The sequence below is a fragment of the Chlorocebus sabaeus genome, chromosome 1 (assembly GCF_047675955.1).
Source record: "Chlorocebus sabaeus isolate Y175 chromosome 1, mChlSab1.0.hap1, whole genome shotgun sequence".
In the NCBI taxonomy this organism is placed as follows: Eukaryota; Metazoa; Chordata; class Mammalia; order Primates; family Cercopithecidae; genus Chlorocebus; species Chlorocebus sabaeus.
Window position 1 is genome coordinate 47,067,934 of NC_132904.1, and position 18,450 is coordinate 47,086,383.

The 18,450-nt window shown below is 55.2% G+C and overlaps 1 protein-coding gene across 2 annotated transcripts in view; it reads right to left on the bottom strand.

Annotated features, from left to right (window-relative positions):
- Nucleotides 1-692: 692 nt before the first annotated feature.
- Nucleotides 693-18,450, bottom strand: part of KCNC1 (potassium voltage-gated channel subfamily C member 1) — a 48,735-nt gene continuing 30,977 nt past the window's right edge. Inside the window, exons 2-4 of one of the 2 annotated variants that reach the window (XM_008005245.3) lie at nucleotides 11,159-12,092; nucleotides 4,109-4,297; nucleotides 693-2,078 (exon numbers count right to left, since the gene is read on the bottom strand). In XM_008005245.3, the coding sequence (XP_008003436.1) occupies nucleotides 2,014-2,078; nucleotides 4,109-4,297; nucleotides 11,159-12,092 (1,188 nt within the window). In that variant the 3' untranslated portion in view covers nucleotides 693-2,013. Of the gene's footprint in view, nucleotides 4,298-11,158; nucleotides 12,093-18,450 lie in introns of both variants that reach the window. The other variant, XM_073017907.1, reaches the window with a different exon arrangement.

An 18,450-nucleotide genomic window follows, 5' to 3' on the forward strand; every position in this document is an offset into this window, starting at 1 on the left:
TGATTCTCATGACCATTATGGACTCTTTCCACCTGAGCATTCCTGAAGTCTCTAATGGATAGAAAAGAATTGGAACCCCAAACCTCCACTTTGCCACCAAAACCAAGTGAACAACCCAAGACAGTCAAGATCCCTAGGAGAGGGCTTTACCCCTCCCAAGATGCCTCCAGGCCAAGAGAGGGGTATGTGATGAGGGCATCCATCAGACTTGGCCTGGCAAGGGTGCTGCTGGGTAGGGCACCCAGATCTGACAGTCAAACCCTACCTCTGGCTTCATCAGAGTCAAGAATGGCCTTAGAAGTGAGGTGACCATGGTCTGCATAAGGGGCTGGGAGCTCTAACATGGCCCATCAGTATGGCATGATTCATGGAGAAGTTTCCTGGTCAGGTGAACCCCCTAGAGGATGTTCTGGTCTTAGGACCTTATAAGCCCTGTGGCTTTGAAAGCTGCCTCCCTCCCCTGACCCAACAGGATCTGCAGCCCAAGGGGCCACCCTGCCCAACCAACCTGCAGAGGGCAACTTCTTCCTTAGGGCCTGACTTTCCCCCAGCGAGATGACAAGCACCTGAAGGTGGATCCTTGAGACCAGAGCAGCCAGGGCCCAGGTTTACCCCAGCCCAGCCACAGGGGACCAGAGGCCCAGACCAGAATCACGACACTGCCTGAAGGCAATAAAAACCCAAATTCATGCTTCATCTCAAAAGTCAGTTTTTTATTATCGGGGGCCAGGGCCCAGGGAGGGGAGGTCGTTGAGCTAAAGCATCATTGCTCTCTTTCCAGGAAATGTTGTGAGCTGCAGTGAAAGCTCGAGATGTTGCATTTTTTTCAACTCAAGCATGTGTTTTTCAAAAATATCATCCTTCCCCCCCACCCCACTAATTTTAGAATCAGACCAAAGCCAAGCTACTGTCCTCTGTTTCTGTTGGGAAAATACTATATTTATTCGAGATGCAGAAGTGTGTCTCTGCAAACCTCCGACTGCTTCAGGAAAACAAATCTGCTTTAGACTATACAGAAACCATGATACAAAATTTATTTCATGCTAGAATCGCTTTGCATAACATTGGGCATGCAGGTTTTTACTCTGAAGTACTAAATTGCATACGATGCCAGGTTGTGCCTTAGTAAAGGTGGAGGAGGGTGCTCCTCCTGTGGTCCTGATCTTTTGGTGCTCTACATCCTGGTTTTAATGGAACACTTGGAAAATCCATATGTGGTGATTATTTACTATGAACAATTTGTTATGAAAGTTGGTCACACTGGATCTACACCGATAAGATGAGAGAATCAACCTAGACTAGCTGCTGTCAGGGGTCTTGGGGAGATGTCCGCTGGGTCACAAGCATGCCAAATGGGGAAGAAGGCAGCCGTGCGAGTTTCCACAATTCTATTTGGAGCAAAGTTCTCAGTTTCCACGTGAGAGATGAACTATGAAGGTGAGGTCAATATGACCGATGACTGACCAACTGCCCTTTTTGGAAGCTTTCCTCTCGATCTTGTGTACAAAAAGGAAGCAATCCATTCCCCATCTCCGTCCCTCCTCCCCTCGCCCCTCACCCCCAGAAATGTACAGGTTTCTACCGAACGCTGTTACAGTTTGGCTCCAACAACGTGTGTCAAAGTCAAGAGCTTTGAAAGAAAATAGAGGGCTTTTGATGTTTTTCTTTTCGTTATTGTTGTTCAGGGTAATCATACAGTTGCAGGGGGTTGGTGGGTTTGGTTTGCTGGGTTTTCTGTTTAACTTCATGCAAGTCATGCTAAGGAGCCCCTCCACCCCCCCTCCCCAAATAAAATAAAATTTTTAAAAATGAAAAGAAGGAAAAGAAATCCTCTACGGTCAGTTACCATTTGGCCGTAGAAAAAGCTACGTCCGTCCTAGTACAATGCCTGGGCCACTCGGACTCGTCCGGCAAACCTGCATGGCGTGAATTTACTCTGTCCGAGGGTGAGGAGGGGCTGCAGATCCACCCAGATGCTTAATAGCCACCAGTGTCCTCGGCCAAGCCGCCTGGTCAAGTCACTCTCACAGCCTCTGTCGGCATATACTTAGCAATGACAGGGCTTTCTTTGCAAAGATCTGTATGTAAAGAATACAATTAACACTTGAGCTTCTCTTCTTGGCTCTCCCATCCCGCTTGGTACTTAGTTTTTAAGGAGGAGGAGGAAAGACAGAACAGCCGCATGCAGAGGCAGGCAGATTCTTCTCCAGCTGGCTTGGTTTGCCCATGCACTGAGCCAGCCTAGCACGCCTCTTTCTCTCTCTCCTGGGGGAATGGGATGAGTCCCTACTTCTGCTCTGCACATTGACTCACACACCTGCATGCCTTGTGGCTCAGAATTAGCCTGAGAAAAACAAGTCCTCGGCGGCTGTCATGGCTCCATGAGAGCGCGGGCCAAATGGATGTGGGTGGGAACACTTCACCCTTAGCGCCTCCCAAAGACTCTGGCACCTAAGCCTCGGTGGGACTGAGGAATGGGTATCTCCTATGGACCGTGCTTACCACTGGACTCCCAGCCACTGCAGGGAGGGGGTCTGCTCCTGTCCCACACTCCCTGGGCTTCCGGCAGCACAGTAAAGAGACTGTCCTGCCTGCTCTTTGGGGCCACACCAATTGGTCTAACATTCAAGATGACGGAGACAGAAAGCCCACGAGAGCTTCCTGGGCAGGCACGGACACCGGGAACCATCTACCTGCTTTTCCCCTCACTCCTTGGGTATTCTGCTTCTGGGGATTCTAGCACCTCCAACTGGGAAAAAGCCAGTCGCAAAGGGGAACATCAGGCCCATCCATGGCCGGTGCCAAGGATGGGACCCTCCTGAAGGCTGGCAGCCCTCCGCCATGCAGCACCATGCAGGGAGTTGCATACCGTGCCAGGGCCCAAAGGACCGCTGGGCAGGGCAGAGAAGCAGAGACCAGCCTAGACCAGGTGGGCACAACTAAGCACCAGTGACCAGAACCACGTTCCCTCATCTCTGTGCGGGCTGCCTCTGCTTTTCTCGGTTTGCCTTTGCTTTTGCATTCTGTTTTCTCCTGCATATGGTTTAATCACTTCAAATACTGGAGCAGTTGTGAGTGACCATAGGCTGCACCAACTGTTGATTTCAAAAACCCAACTCCTTTTCTGACCCAGCCTGCTCACCCCGGTCAGCATGCATCTGTGTGCGCGTATGAGGCGCTCCAAGACATGCACGAGCTGCCCAGCCAGTCTGCTGCACCAAGAAAGGCGTCCTCTGCCTTCTAGGTCCGGGCCAGTACCTGGAGCCTTGAGCTCAGGCGCCCTGGGCCCCCACCCCAAGCCTCTCCCCAGCCCGTGCTGAAGCTCTAGGAGAAGACTTTCTCTCCAGTGGGGTCAGCCTAGCGTTCTGACTACAAGGAGACCTGGAACAGAGGCCACCAGTGGCCTCAGCCTTCACCAACCACAAGAGGGTGCTGACCACACCCAGGGCAGAAGCTCATGGGTGCTGGGGATGGAAGGCGCTGCACCGTCCTGCTCAACCACCTTCTCTTGGCAAGTTCTTGATCTGCCACTGGCAATATTCTGACTACAAGGACAATGGCCTTACCCCCAAGCCCTGAAGACATCTCTCTCTTCTTGCCTCTCCTCCCTCTAGCCTGTGGGTTGATTATCTTTCAAGGATACCTCTTCCATGCCAAGAACATGGATCTTGGGTAGCTAAGTTCACAGGGTCCTGGCCCACTCGACTGCCCTCCTCAATCAGGGGAGAGGAGAGATCACTTTGCCTTTGGGACCTGACCTGCCATCTGCCAGAGCAACCTAGGGGAGTCAAGGCTCCTCCTGCATTCCTGGATACCCCCTGCCTTGGGGTCATGGCCTAAAGTCAACCTGTCCAGTCACTTCTCAACTCCCAGCTCAATACCAACCCACAGCTGCCAGGGCCTCAGGTTCTCTCTGCGAGCCTGACATCTCACTTGGGGGAAAGGACCTCAGCCCTCCAGGGGCCGACCCTGGCAGACTCCCTCCATCCTTGCCCCCTTCGGTGTGCCTGCCTGCCCCTCAGCGCCCTTGCCCGCCGCCCTGCCCACCCGTCTGCAGGAGCGCGAGGCGGCCCGGACGATGCACAGTGCTCCAGCTTCCTCTACATACCCTTTCTCATTCCTCCACCAGGTGGGCACGCGTACTCCCCGGTTGATAAGAGGAAGCAGGGTCCGTATCTCTCGCGGGTGCCCGAGCGCGTAAAGGGCAGGCCCTCATCGGGAGTGAGGGCCTGGTCTATGTGGGGGCAGTCTTCGTTCGCCAGCGCGGCCTTCGCCACCTCCCCATTCAGTTTGGAATCTTCAAACATATAAGCAGAAGCTATTGAGACACTGAAAACTGTTTAGTGGGGGGCAGGGGGGGACAGGCCAGAAGCAGGGTATTGGCAGAGGGCAGCTCGAGTGTCCCTGAGGACGGAAAAGCGGGCAGGCTGTGGAGGGAGGAAGGCACAAGGCAGGGGGCTTGGGGGAGTTCAGCTCATTCAGGCAGCCTTCGGGCTGCCCACAGTGCTGGGAGTGGGGACTCCTGGGTTTGCTCAAAGTTTGCAAAAAGATGAGTTGGTGATGGGCCCAGTAGGTGTGGTGCTGGGGGTCGGCCCCGAGCCCCAGGCAGGGCCGATGAAACAGGATGGTGTGGATGCAGTCATGGGGGAGAGCCAGACACACAGCTCAGGGAGAAGACAGACACTGACACGCAGAAACACTCCAGTCCAGAGAGGGGCCTTTCCGGACCCCTCTGCTGCTGACCAGAGCCCGGCTGCCTCCCGTCCGCAGCCAGGCAGTTGCTTGGGCTTCCCTAGCCCCGTCCAGACCACCTCATCTACTCTACCCCATCTCCCATTTGGATCTCATCTGATCACCTGGTTCACACCGCCCCCACTCCCCATCTAATAACTCAGCCTGCGCCCGCCCCGCCCAACCCCGTACAGACCCAAGCAGGTCACTCTGTATGCCCTGTTCCCCGTACAGATTAATCCTGGTCACACAGTCTACTCTGCTCCCACACGGACCTGGTCCAGTCACTGTATGCCCTGACCCCCATACAGACCAGTCCTGGTCACACAGTTTCCTCTCTGCCCATGCAAACCCAATTTGACCACTCCATCTGCTCCATCCCCCACACGGACGGACCCAAGCTGATCACTCGGTCTGCTCTGGTCCCCACACATATCAAGCCAGTGTCTTCCACTCCATGCTGCCCCCAGCAGGCCTGGTCAGCTTGCACAGGCACCACAAGGATGTATGCATGAGGCTGTGACAGCAGGACATGGATTTGGGAGGGGCTCCCATTCCTCTGTCCCCTCTGGTCAGTGTCCCCGGCAAAGCAAGGCAGATGAAGGTGTAGAAGACAACAGCGGCTGATGGACTTGGGTGGGGGAAATTGGAGTTCTGACCTCTGTGGCAGCCTGAGAAGAAGCCTGGGAGGAGCTCTGGGAGCACGTTTGGTGGGGGGCAAAATGTGGCCAGAGCAAGGAGCCCCGTCTCTCCAAGATCTTGGAGCAGAGCCGTGGAAGCCTCTGGAGCTGACAGAGGTAACCCTAACTAGTCTTTGCCCCCATCCCATCACTCTTGAGGACCGAACCTGCCCCAAACTCTCTGCCCTCAAAGCAGAATCTTCCTGGCCAGGGTGGAGCCAACTCCAATACTTCATCTAGGGTGAGAGCCTCAAGCACAAGCCCTTTTGTGGAAGAGGGAAACAAACTTGGGCATGACCACGTTAGGGGAGGCTCTCTGAAAGAGTAGACAGGGCGAAAAGGCTGGAGACAATGTCCACCCGATTGAACACTCTCCCGTGATCCTGTTCACATCATGTAACTACACGAAGAAGTGATCCTTCCCCACGTGCACACACTGGGCGTGCACGTGGGTGGGATCACCACCCGTGTACACATCATGTCACTACAAAGAGGCAGTCAGTCAAAAGAGAAATGGACCAATCAGGTTTATTCGTAAAGCAAATCCAAAAAAATCCCATCATAATTTTGGAACTTAAAAAAAAGTCTTTCGTACAAGATGGCAAAGCATTTCACGTACAGTGCGTTTCTTGACAAATCCCAGGGGCTTCACTTCCCAATTTACTCTGAACCAAAAAGGCCAGTTGCCAAGGTAACTCTGACACCATGTGACTGGGGCCGGGGCATCTCTGGGGTCTGGGGGCATGTCTGCAGGCACACACATGTGCTCACAGACACGCTGGTCCTGCCTCCCACTCTGGCTGGCCCCGTCTTCCATCCAAGGGTCTCCGGGCTGAGGGAGGAGGGTGCTGGGAGAGGGGAGGGAAACATTATGGAGAGGATGCGGATGACGATGTGGGGGTTGAGGCCCATAGCACCCTGCATGAATTTTCCTCAAGGGGAGAACTGTGGGTCCTCCAGGCAGCGTCTCCTTCTGGGAGGGGAGTGAGGACTCTCGGAGTCTCTGTTGGCCATCCTTTGCCAGGGGAGGTGTCCACAGCCTGCAGTTCTTGCCTGGGGGGGATGGGTCAGAGTGGGGGGGGGTGCCTTCTCTCTGCCTCTGCGTCTGCCTCTGCGGAGATAGTGCCACCTGAGACCCTTCTCTGGCTCTGAATGCTGGGCCCCCGCCCACTGGCTCTGCCCACAAGCCCCCAGGCCCTGGGGGCTCCCAGCTCCCACAATCTCTAAAGGGCCCAAAGTTGGGGATGGTTTTGGGCAGGGGACAAGCAGCATCCATCAGGGATCCCTAGAGGGATGACAGCCTGGCACCTTTCCCTCCTGGGGGATTCCTGGGACACCCCTAGGGCGTGCTCCTTTTCTCAACCCTAACCTTTGAGGAGAGGCTAATGATTGGGTGGGGAAGTTTAAGTGTTGCTCTGTGAATGGGCCCAGTCCCACTGGCTGTTAGTCTATCTGTGGTTTAAGATGCTTTCAGAAACTGGGGCATTCTCCCTCCCCCACTCCAGAGGGGTAGCTGGAAGAAAGAGAAACCAAGGAGGGGCCAACTGTATAAATTTGGGAAACCCGTGAAGAGGGCCAAAGGTGTAAGCCCCCACCCCTGCCCCGTCCTTTGGATGAGATAGTGGCTAGGAGCCTCCGTTCCCACCTGCTTTCTAGAGGCTGGGGGCCCTGCCTCCCCCAGCCCAGGGCCCCCAGGCCCCCACTAGACCCACAGGCCTGCAGTGATGAAATGGCAGCATGGAGAGCGTCTCAGAGATGGTTTCCAGGCTTGAAATGGGCTGAGATGAGCATCCGCGAGAGGGTCATTTTTTTTTAAACTTTGGAGCAAGGAGAACCCGAGGCTGGGCCCTCAGTCAGCAGAGCTGGCTTTTCTGCCCTGGTCTCCAGGCACCGCCAAAGTACTTACTGTTCACACCAGCTGCGGGCACCAGAGGGGCGCACGCGGGGCTGGGGTGGGGTGGGGGTTGCTGGGCGCTTCCTTGGGTTTAGCCCCAAGGGATCTGCCCAGCTGGGGACTCAGGAAAAAAGTCCCAGGCTAAATGGGGACAGTCTGTGAGACACGAGCAGGGAACAATCACGAGAACTGGCACAAGTCATGCAACAAAACGAGGAGAGAGAGAGAGAAACATTAGTGGAGAGAGAGAGAAAGAGAGAAAATGTGAACAACACGGAAAAGAACACCCATGCCTGGCCCACAGTGTCACTTCATTTCTCCGCTACTCCCCCCACAGCCCACCTGAGGACAACAAGGACCCCATTCAGGGCCCATGCTGCTGACCCTGCAGCTGGGTCCCTGCAGAAACTCTTTGAGCCCCACCCGCTGCCTAGTCAGCTCTGCCCAGCACCCTCCCCGCCCATGGATAGCACCACTCACTGGGCAGCCACTGCAGCCCAGCAGGGGAAGTAGAGGGGCTGGGGATAGGGGACTTTAGACCCCTTGGCCAAAGATAACCCAGAGGCTGCAGGGTTAGCTCCCAGGGAACCCAGGCAGGGGCTTCTCTGGGACCTCGCGGCTGTTCTAGGTGCCATGGGCAGGAAGGGAGCCCAGCCACCACCCCTCCCTCCTGGCCACCCCCTGCTCACCAACGTGGGACCCTGCAGCCCTGGACGCGGCACCACAAAGGACTGACCCACATCACAGGAGCAGAGATGGACAAGACACATGCGAATGGGCATGGCAGGACGGAGGAGGCACTGTGGGCTCTCCAGAGCGGGCGGTCTGGGCGTCCAAATGCAGATGCAGGAGGGAGCCCCTTTCTGGGAGAGAAGCAGCTTCTCCTAGGCCCCTCAGCCCCAGGCAATCCCTGGCTGTGCCAGGGTGCCCTCCTAGCACCCCCCAAGAGGTCTTACAACCAGGTGAGAACTGGATTCTTGATACCCCTCCCAGGACAAGACCTCAGACACTGAGGCCATGCCAGCCACAGCACAGAGGAGGACACCAGATTGTCCCTGGGACAGACACACAGACTGACGCTTCAGGCGAGACCAAGAGGTGGAGGTGAGGGGCAGGTGCTGCTGGCACCGCTGGGGGCTGGCCTGGGGGGGCGGGAGGGATGCCCTCAGAACCCAGCATGCCACACACAGCCCCTAACTCTGGTTTTAAAAGTGGAATTGGAGAACCTCAGGTTTTGGCGAGGCCACTAGACTGCCTTGGGGGTACAGTGAGGCTAGAAAGGTCTTGGGGGGCTGCATCTCATCTCTCACAATTCCTGTGGGGCCACATTTACCCTCCTTGCCCCTGGCCTCCCCTTCACTCTCCCACAAACTCACCCCAACCCTATGCCCATCTAGGTGCATGGCTGCAAGTAGGAAAAAAGGCGAATGGGAAGAACTCCGGGGTGCAGAGGTGGGGACGACGCCCCTAAAGACCACAGCTCCTCTTGGTGGTGGATAGCCGAGGTCTCACATGCCAGCTTGTGGAGGGAGAAGTATTCTGGTGAGGGATGAGGCTGGAGCCTCGGGGGTCAGGATATCAGGACAGCACCAACACCACTGGGAAGTGAGTGCTTGGGAACGGCTTGGGAGCACAGCTGGGATGCTGGGGAGGCAGGAGGGATTCAGGCATCTAAGCTCCAGTGGGCAAGCTTGGGAGGGCCCCAAATACTTCCTCAGTCACAGAGACTGTCCAAGCCAGAACTGTCTGGGCCCCTGAAACCTGAGACCAGGGCAAGGTGGCTCCCAAAAGCAGGGCTGGGGAGAGACTGTGGAGCCCAGGGGGAATCCCACAGGAGTGCATGGGTTTTACAGGTTTTGTGTCCTGGGATTAGCTGGTGTGCATGTCTGAACAAACACATCTGCACTCCCTGGGGGGCAGGGGGACTCCGCACAGGATAATACTGTCATTGTCCAAGAGTACAGAGGAATCTGGGCCTGCCTGGAGAGCAGTGGGGATTCTTGACTGGCTGGCCTGGGGCACCCGTGCTTGGGGCAAAAATCCTGAAAGATCCAGTGTTGGGGAGGATGCAAAGGAAGGACCAGGTAGTGCCACAGTGATGCCACTCAGGCTGAGCTCTTCTTGCTAGGCCCACATGGAAGCTGGGGCCTGGGCCAGCCCACACCTTCCCCCTAGAGGCCCAGAGCACTGTTGGCAGCTCCTGAAATCAAGTAACTAGCTAATCCAAAGCAGAGAGCTTGGAGCTGTTTCAGCCTCAGAGACCCCTGCCCACCCCTGGCCATGTTCCTCTCAGGCACCTACAGAAATCCCAGGAAGGGGAGGGTATGAGGCAGGGTGAAAGGGCCGGGAAGCCCCCATGGGCAAAGAAATGGGCCTTGGGCGTAGTGCTCGGGCCAGCATAGCTGTGGGATAAAGCCAAGAGAGGATCGGGATGGGGTGGTGGGTCAGAGAGCGTGATAGCAGGGAAGAAAATCATTCGTCCACTGGGAGAGGCCACCCAAACCAGGGGGAAACTTCCCCACCCGGGCCTGAGCTAGCCACGCAGCCTCCTGCCAGACCTGGGCATGGGGAGGTCCTTCATAGACTAAATGCCACCTAACTGTCACGTCAACCTCCCGCTCACCCGGCACTCCTTCTTACTCAGTGCTGTCATTCTTCTCTGGGTCATCTGTTCCTTTGAAATCCCTGTGTCCACAGAATAAGTCGATGGTATTCCATGGGTAGAGGTAGACTATGGGCTTTATATCTTCGGACCAGAGCCCCATGATCAACTTTATGTGCTATGTGCAGGTTCTCATAAAACTGAGATAGTCCCATAACGAACCACTAGCCATGGAATATTAGAATATATCCCACGGTGACTAGTATTGTTTCATGCCCCCCTCCCCCCTCCCGGCCCCCAGTGAATTCTCGGGAAAGTGGTTGTACGCTGGTTGGGATGTCTATATTGCTGCTGCAGTCCCTACTGCTGGAAACGGGGAGAACCCTCGGTGGGAGGCTGTTGCTGGTCTGTAGCGCTTTCATCTAAGCTGCCCAGGGTGGCGGCCCCCTCTAGTCCTTTGCTCGGCAGCTGCTTCCATCAGGTCACCGGAAACTCCCACTCGACCATCAACCCAAACAGACAACGTGAAAGCTAGAGTCACTCCAACAGGTTCCTAAAGATAAAGGCTAAACTCTAGAGTGGTGGTAGAAGATGAGTTGGTTCGGCATGCTATGGGGTAAGTAAGCTTGTCACGGAGGGCTACAGGTGTCTCCTGGGAAGGATCTCGAGCTGGGCAGCCCGAATCAGGGCAGGAATTCTACTCAGCTATGGAGACAGGCTCTGCTGGGGGTGAGAACCCTTGCTCCTGCCTTTGCAAGGGACCCTCCTGCCCAGATCCCATGCACCATCTCTGCCGTCTACACAGCCTGAAGGGAGCTGTGGTAAGGACCAGATCAAAGGCTGTCTGGCATTTCCAAATCACACCCGCCCCCGCCCTGTCCCAACACCGGGTCAGTGGCCTGAGTCAGAGCCTCACGCGGGACTCCTGCCCCGCCGAGCAGAGCCCCCCGGCTCCTGCTAAGTTAGTCCTCAGCAACCTGGCGGGCCGCGTTGTCTCTTCAGAACATCAGGAGACCAACCGCGTCAACCTCCTTACCCAGGGGCACCAGTGAGGTTCCTCTAGCAGGCTCTCGCCTTCTGAATGTGGCCGCCCAGCATCTCCCTGGGCCCTCAGGCTCCACACCTCGAGACTGAGTGCGGGGTCCGGGGTCACCCACGGAACTAAGGAAGCAGTCTGACTGGATCTGGAATCATCGCTACAAGGGGCGGAGGTGAAAGGTCAGATCGACATGCCTCTAAGAGGTTTCCTACCTGCTCTGTTAATTTCTAAAATTTCTTCCTGGGCCAGCGGACATGTGTCACTCTGAGTACTGTGGTGTGGAGAGTTTACGACAGATTTACAATAATTGGGAGATCCCAGCTGCGGTGGCCGCGGAATATGCTTCTTTTTTTTCTTTGGTAGTTTCTGCTTAGCCATGGCTAAGGAGTAATACATCCCGAAATTGTTCACGATGACGGGCACGGGCATGGCGATGGTGAGCACGCCCGCCAGCGCGCAGAGGGCCCCCACCAGCATGCCGGACCACGTCTGCGGGTACATGTCTCCGTAGCCCAGGGTCGTCATGGTGACCACGGCCCACCAGAAGCCGATGGGGATGTTCTTAAAGTGCGTGTGCTCACTGGCGCTGGGGTCGTTGGGCTGTGCCCCTATCCTTTCGGCGTAGTAGATCATGGTGGCGAAGATCAGCACGCCCAGGGCCAGGAAGATGATGAGCAGCAGGAACTCGTTGGTGCTGGCGCGGAGCGTGTGGCCCAGGACCCGCAGGCCCACAAAGTGGCGGGTCAGCTTAAAGATACGCAGGATGCGCACGAAGCGGACGACGCGCAGGAAGCCCAGCACGTCCTTGGCAGCCTTGGAGGACAGGCCGCTCAGCCCCACCTCCAGGTAGAAGGGCAGGATGGCTACAAAGTCAATGATGTTGAGCGAGTTCTTGATGAACTCTACCTTGTTGGGGCAGAAGACAACACGCATGAGGAACTCGAAGGTGAACCAGACCACACAGACGCCCTCGATGTAGGTGAGGAAGGCCTCCGTCTCCGCCTCCCGGTAGTAGCGCACTTGCGTGCCATTGCTAACGTTCTCGATCTCTGTCTTGTTCACGATGGGGTTGAAGCGCTCGTGGGTCTCCAGGCAGAAGGTGGTGATGGAGACCAGGATGAAGAAGAGGGAAGCGAAGGCCACATACTGTGGGGATAAAGACACAGTGTCAGGGGGAGGCCCACCCAGAGTGGAGAAGCCTGGGTTGCCTCTGTCCAGTCCCAGGGCCAGGCTGGGAGAGATGCCTGCACTAGGCCCCCTGCATCACAACGTGCCACATTTCTCTCCTCAGGGCACGGGGGACCTGCACGACCGCCAGGGCAGGCTCTAAAACCCTCCTACTCTGTCTTCCATGCTCTCTTCTTCCCCCTATTGATGCTCTCTTCTTTCCCTATTGCCAGCTAAATGTGGAAGCCCCAAGAACTAGTGTAACTACAGAGGGAAGGAGCTTGGGTCCCTGAAAAGAAAGACATCCACCAAATACCCACATTGAACTGTTACCTGAGTGGGAAATAAACTTCCATTGTGTTCAGCCACTGTGATTTGGAACTGATTGGTTAAGGCATTTAGCTACACCCTGCCCAATAAAAGTGACCCAGCCTGCTGGGGTTGAAGTTTGCAAAGAAATAAGAGGGGATAGCTAGAGTGGAATGAAGCCCCTCAGAGGCCAGATCTCCATTTGTTCTCCCAACTCCAGGCTCTTTGCTGCTTTTTCATGAGTCTGTACCTCCCTCATGTGGTCTCTTTCAGGTTCTATCCTGCCTAGAACTGAAAAAAATGTATGTCTTCCCCATGGTCTTAGACAGCTTTTTAAAATGTACCCCCTCTCTCTGTCTTCCTAGGAACTTGCACCACAACATGGTAATGAATTCCCTGTCCTTGGAGATACTCAAATAGAGGCTGAAAGATCTTTTATGAAAGCGACTGTTTGAGGGTTCAGGCATCAGGAGAATTGCACCAGGGATCCCCAAAGGCACCATAACCCATAGGCTCTACTTGACTCCTTTCCAGCCCTAGGGTAAGGGTGTGAGTGGGAGGCAGGAAGAGGCTGCTGGAGGCCTGGGGCTTCCCAAACATGTGTGGGCTCCTACTCTCTCAGACAGCACCAGTGAAAAGGAATGCCTGTCCAGAACCACCTGCTCTGGCCCTGGGCCCCCTGCAAAGAGGTTCGGGAGACCCTTTGGTTTGGTTTGGAGGTCTCATCTACTGACCCCCTGGGCTTCTCTAGCCTGCAGCAGGCATGGGTACCGAGGAGACAGAATCGAGCAGCTTTCTGAGTTTCAAATCCTCCTGCTCAGACTGGATCCTGGGGCAAGGTCTCTTCTCACAGTCTCCTACCAGGCCCACCGGGACTCTAACATACTGTCCCCTCCCTTGGCCCTGCCCTGGGCGGATGGGCCCCTGCCAGTCAGCCCTCAGGGGCCTAGATAGTCACTCCCGCCTGCATGTCCTCACTGCACCCCACTCCTCTGGGTTCCCCTTCTCCCTACCTAGCCATGGCCAAAGCAGTGCCATCTCCAGGAGGCAGCTCTGGGCTACAGTCTGTAAGGGGTGACACCTTTGTTCTCTGACCTGCCCTCATAGATCACTTGGAGGAGGGCCGAGGTTGCACCCTGTGTCAGCAGCAGGAGGCAGCTATGCTGCCTCTAGGGGCCTCCTTGTTTGCAGTGATGCCCCTCCCCGACCCAGGGGGGTGCCCTGGAAGTCCCAGAACAGTCTTGTTTGGATTAACCATGGTCACAGGGCCTGACACTCAACCTGGCAGGAATCTGGGAACCAAGAAGTATGTGGACCTTCCAAACCACATTCTGTGTTGGGGGAAGTTGGGAGCAAAGGGAAACGACAAAGCTGGCATCGCAGAATGACGGAGTGAGAGCAGTCTGTAGACACTACGTGCTACGAATGGGGAGCTGAGGCCCAGAAACAGGAAGAGATCTGCCTAAGCTATGCCAAGGGGACACTATTAGTCCTGTTGGTTCTAGAGCATTGTGTAATTTTCAGAAAACTGTCTCCTGAGCCACTATCAAGTGTGGTCCATATGCATCCTTCCTTCCATCCATCTGTCCCTCCTTTCTGTTTTTAAATTTTAATCAATTATTTATTTATTTATTTATATTTTGTAGAGATAGGGTCTCCCTATGTTGTCCAGGCTGGTTTTGAACTCCTGGCTTCGGGTGAGCCTCCTGCCTTGACTGCCCCAAGTTGGGATTACAGGCGAGAGCCACCCCACCTGGCCTATCCCTTCTTTCTTTCACCAGCGCATCATCCTCCCTTCCTCCTTTCCTCTCTCCTTCCCTGCCATCCATTCATCCTTTCTTAAATCCATTCATGCACTCATCCATCCACTCATCCTCCCTCCCTTCTTTTCTCTCTCCCTCCCTCCCTTCTTTCCTTCTATACATCCATTCATTCTTTTTCCCTTCCCTCCTTTTTTGTTTTTCTTTCTCTCCCTTCCTCTTTCCTGTGTCCCTCCTTCCCTCCCCCCCTTCCATCCATCCATGCACCCATCCATCCATTCCTCACAAGGCACCAAGTTCTGCCTGGCACAGAGTTGAATAAGGCCTCAATCCAGCCTCAGGGAGCTCCCTACCCTAGCTCAGGTGAAGGATACGTTCAGAGACAAGTACAATGCAGTGGACTGAAAAGCTGAATCCTCAGCCTTATGAACTAGAGGAGGCTGGAAAAAGGTCAGAGTAATTTGTGTGCACTTGAGAGAGGCAGGGTAGAGGTTTAAAGCCATGACTTCCAGATCCAGAAAGACCAGACCTGGGCACCACAGAGGTAGACCAGGAAAGCAACGTGGAAGCAACAGGAAGAGGCCACCACTCTGGCTGCAAGTTTAATGAGCTCCAGAGCTCTCTCCCTCACCAGAGTCGCCAAGGCTCTTGGAGCTAAAACACACACCCTGGTCTGCTGGGTATCTGGCTTCAGATTCCCCCGAGAAGGCCCCATCCTGGAGGCTGGTGTTCACAGCCCAGAGACTCCCTGAGGGCAGGGCAGGCCCCCCCAGCTGCACCCCCTGTCCTGGCCTTTGTATGGGAGGAGAGGAACAAGCACACTGTGGGTGACCGAACGGTGCCAAGAGGCAGGGCCCATTGCACCTGGGCTCTCAATCCTGGCTGGAGGCTGGAGGCACCTCCCCTCCTCACTGCCCCATCAGCCAGGTCATCCCCTTCCCAAACCGCCCCCTGACATCCATTCTCCACTGTACCCCCTGTTCATATGGGACGCTCTCCGGGCAGGGTCACTGCCATCAAAGCATGTTTTAGACTTCAGTCCTGGCTACCAGAGGGTGCTGTCAACTGGAATCCCAGCTCTGCCCATGCAGCCCACAAAGAAAGCCCAAATTTCCCAGCCTGGCACATGAAGCTCTCCATGCCCTGGCCTCATTTAATCTCCCAGGGTCCTCTCCCTGCATGCACCCAACATTCTTGCCATGTGCACATCTCTGCCATTTCTGACCATAGAGTGTCTCCCCACCTCCGTGGTTTTGTACCTGCTGTTCCTTCTGCTGGAGAGTGCTCCCGTCAGTCTCTGTCTGGAAATATCCCATTCATCCTTTAGGGCCCTGCTAAGTGGACCTTCCCCTGAGGTGAGGCTCCCCTTCACAGCCGTGGCCCACAGGAGGCAGCAACTGAAGGGAATCCCCAGGAGTCTCTAAATGCACCCTAGGGAGGCAGCAAGCCCATCTCCAACTCCGGCTCTTTAGTGCCTGGGGAGGCTCACGGGAAGAGCCCAGAGAGGGCACTGATGTCCCAGGAGCCTGGTAACTCCCAGGCGCCCCCACGGGCCTCAGAGCTCTCATCTCAAGTGCTTCTCTCAGTTCAGATCCCTATCGGAAAACTCAGGCCTTTTAAGATTAGGGTAAAAAGTCTTTGTTTCTCAGGGATCATTGGACAGCCTGTCTAGATTCTTTCCTCTCTGGGCCCCAGTGCCCAAGGAGTGGAGGATGGGGAGCAGGCAGCAAAAGCCAGGTCCAGGTGCAAAGACCCCTTCCCCAGAGAGAGTCAGTAGAGGTGGAGGCCAGGCCTCTCGCCCTGCTCAGGCTCCCTGGGCGCCTGCCTTCCTGTCCTCTCCTACTGTGAGGCCTGATCTTCTCTGTTACAGGCAGAGCCCCAGCAACATCAAATCCCAAGGGACCGCTAGAGGGTTGCGGGGGAAGATGCCCCAGCCTGCTCAGACCCCAGTGTCCTCCTAAGTCTCGACCAGTAGGAGGTCAGCCACAGGCACAGCCGGAGCAAGAGCAACGAAGCCCAAGGTCCCTTGTGTCCATTCTCCAGGGCTGGCTGTGCATAGGAAGGAGAGAGGAAAAAGCTCCCAAAGTTTGAGGACCTACTATGCGCCTTCAGTCCTCACACCATCTTGGTGAGACAGGGTCATATCCCCATTGTGTCAAGGAGGAAATGCAGGTACAGGGAGGTTCGGGGACTAAGCCAAGGTTTTAAAGCTCGTGATGAGGCTGAGACTTGGACCCAGGTGTTTTTCTTTTGTTTTTGTTTTTGAGATGGAGTCTTGCTCTGTCACCCATGCTGGAGTGCAATGGTGCAATCTCAGCTCACTGCAACCTCTGCCTCCTGGGTTCAAGTGATTCTCCACCTCAGCCTCCTGAGTAGATGGGACTACAGGTGCCCGCCACCACGCCTGGCTAATTTTTTGTGTGTTTTTTAGTAGAGATGGGGTTTCATCATGTTGGCCAGGCTGGTCTCGAACCCCTGATCTCAGGTGATTCACCCGACTAGGCCTCCCAAGTGTATTGAGCTCTAGAACCTAAGCTCTTGCCTCCAGAGTCGCCAAAGCTCCTGGAGCTAAAATTGCAGCCCCACCCACTGGAGAGCTGCCCCTGATTGTGTCTAAATGGCTCTGTCTAGGAGCTTAACAGGCACAGCCCAGAATCCCTAAGAGCAGGTTGTGCCTATCCCCAGTGATAGAGCAGGGTTACCTGGATCCAAAGACTGGCCTCATTGCCCAGAATCTGCTAGCAACTGGGGCAAGAGCAGCCCCTTGGGTGGGGACACTGCCCCTATCCAGCAAGGTATAATGTCAACAGCAGAGGGACCCTCTGCCTAGTAAGCCTCAGAAAAGCCTACGTGGCAACCCTGGGCTGTCATCCCCGGGGCTGTAGGGTCACAGGCAAGAGTAGGGGGCTGCTTCCCACATGAGCTATCTGCTTCCCAATCCAAGCCACCTAGAGACATGGAAGAGTCACCCACATTCCACAAATACACACAGTGACCCAAAGCAAACGTCTCATCCACTACGTAAGCACAGACACTGTGCACATGGCACACAAACTACAACAATGTCCCCACCACACAGTAAACACAGGAGCCCAGATAGCACTTGCAAAGACACATCGCCACACACCACCAGAAACACTCGGGTGCTGCACTGCAAGGTGCACACACGCACCACTGGTGCATACACACTCGGCACACACAGACGATGCAGCAGAGGTAACAGCACAGCATACGCACTGTGAGCACTTGCAGGCCCCGGCTGTGCCCCGGCAGCTCCCTGCAGACCTCTCTCTCCCGATCCCAGGTGTAACTGACTCAGTGTCTGTCCCCCTCCCACAGGACAGGCAGCTCCAGCCCACCTTGCCTCTGCCTCCTCTGCCTTCCTTGCTCAGGCTGCCATCTCCCGGATTTCCCAACCCTAGGCTGTGCCTGTCACCCGTGGGCATCCTGATTTTGTGTGACCTGCCAGACTTTGTCTCCCTTCTACATGCCATGCCTGCAGCAGCTGAGTCCCACCACACCCAGGATCCAGTCCTGCTGGGAGGCCAGTCTCTCCTGGGCTGCTGGTCTGACAGGGGGCACAGAGGGAGCTCTGCTGGGCAGTCCTCGGGCAACTGTCACCCAGCCTGGCCATGGCAGTTGCCACCCTGTAGAATTTCAAGACAACACAGGCGAGATCGTCTGACAATGCGGCATAAACCCAAGCTGGTAGTTTCTGGCGTTTTTTTTTCCCCCAAAACGAAATCACAAACCATGAGAGACCCACCAATTGTGTTCTAGAAAGTGGTCGCCATGGCAACAGAGCAAGGCATCCCATTTCTATGGTAACCAGGGTGGTGAAGCTGTTGGCTGTAAAGTCAGACAAACCTACTAACGATCTGTTGACTTAAGAAAATGTTTTATAAATCACCAAGTTATTTTTATCATAACCCCACCCCTGAAACCATAAATCAGAAAGGCAATTTACTATCTATTAAAATGACCAATATGTGCCATGACTTTCATTTATGAATTATTTATGCCACAGTCATCTTTAGAAAATTGTGCTTGCCTTTCTGATCGGAGCTGTTCAGGGGTTCGCCTTGGGGAGCTGTGTTCATGCAGTCTGGCGTTTCAGGAATAAGGCGATGGCTGTAATGTGGTGCAGGGACCAACATTCCGGTGCAGCTGCTCACTTGCTATGTGACCTTGGCGAGTTCCTTCCCCTCTCTGGGCCTCAGTTTCATCATGGGTACAGTGAGGGTTGGATTGGTCCTCTCTGAGGATTC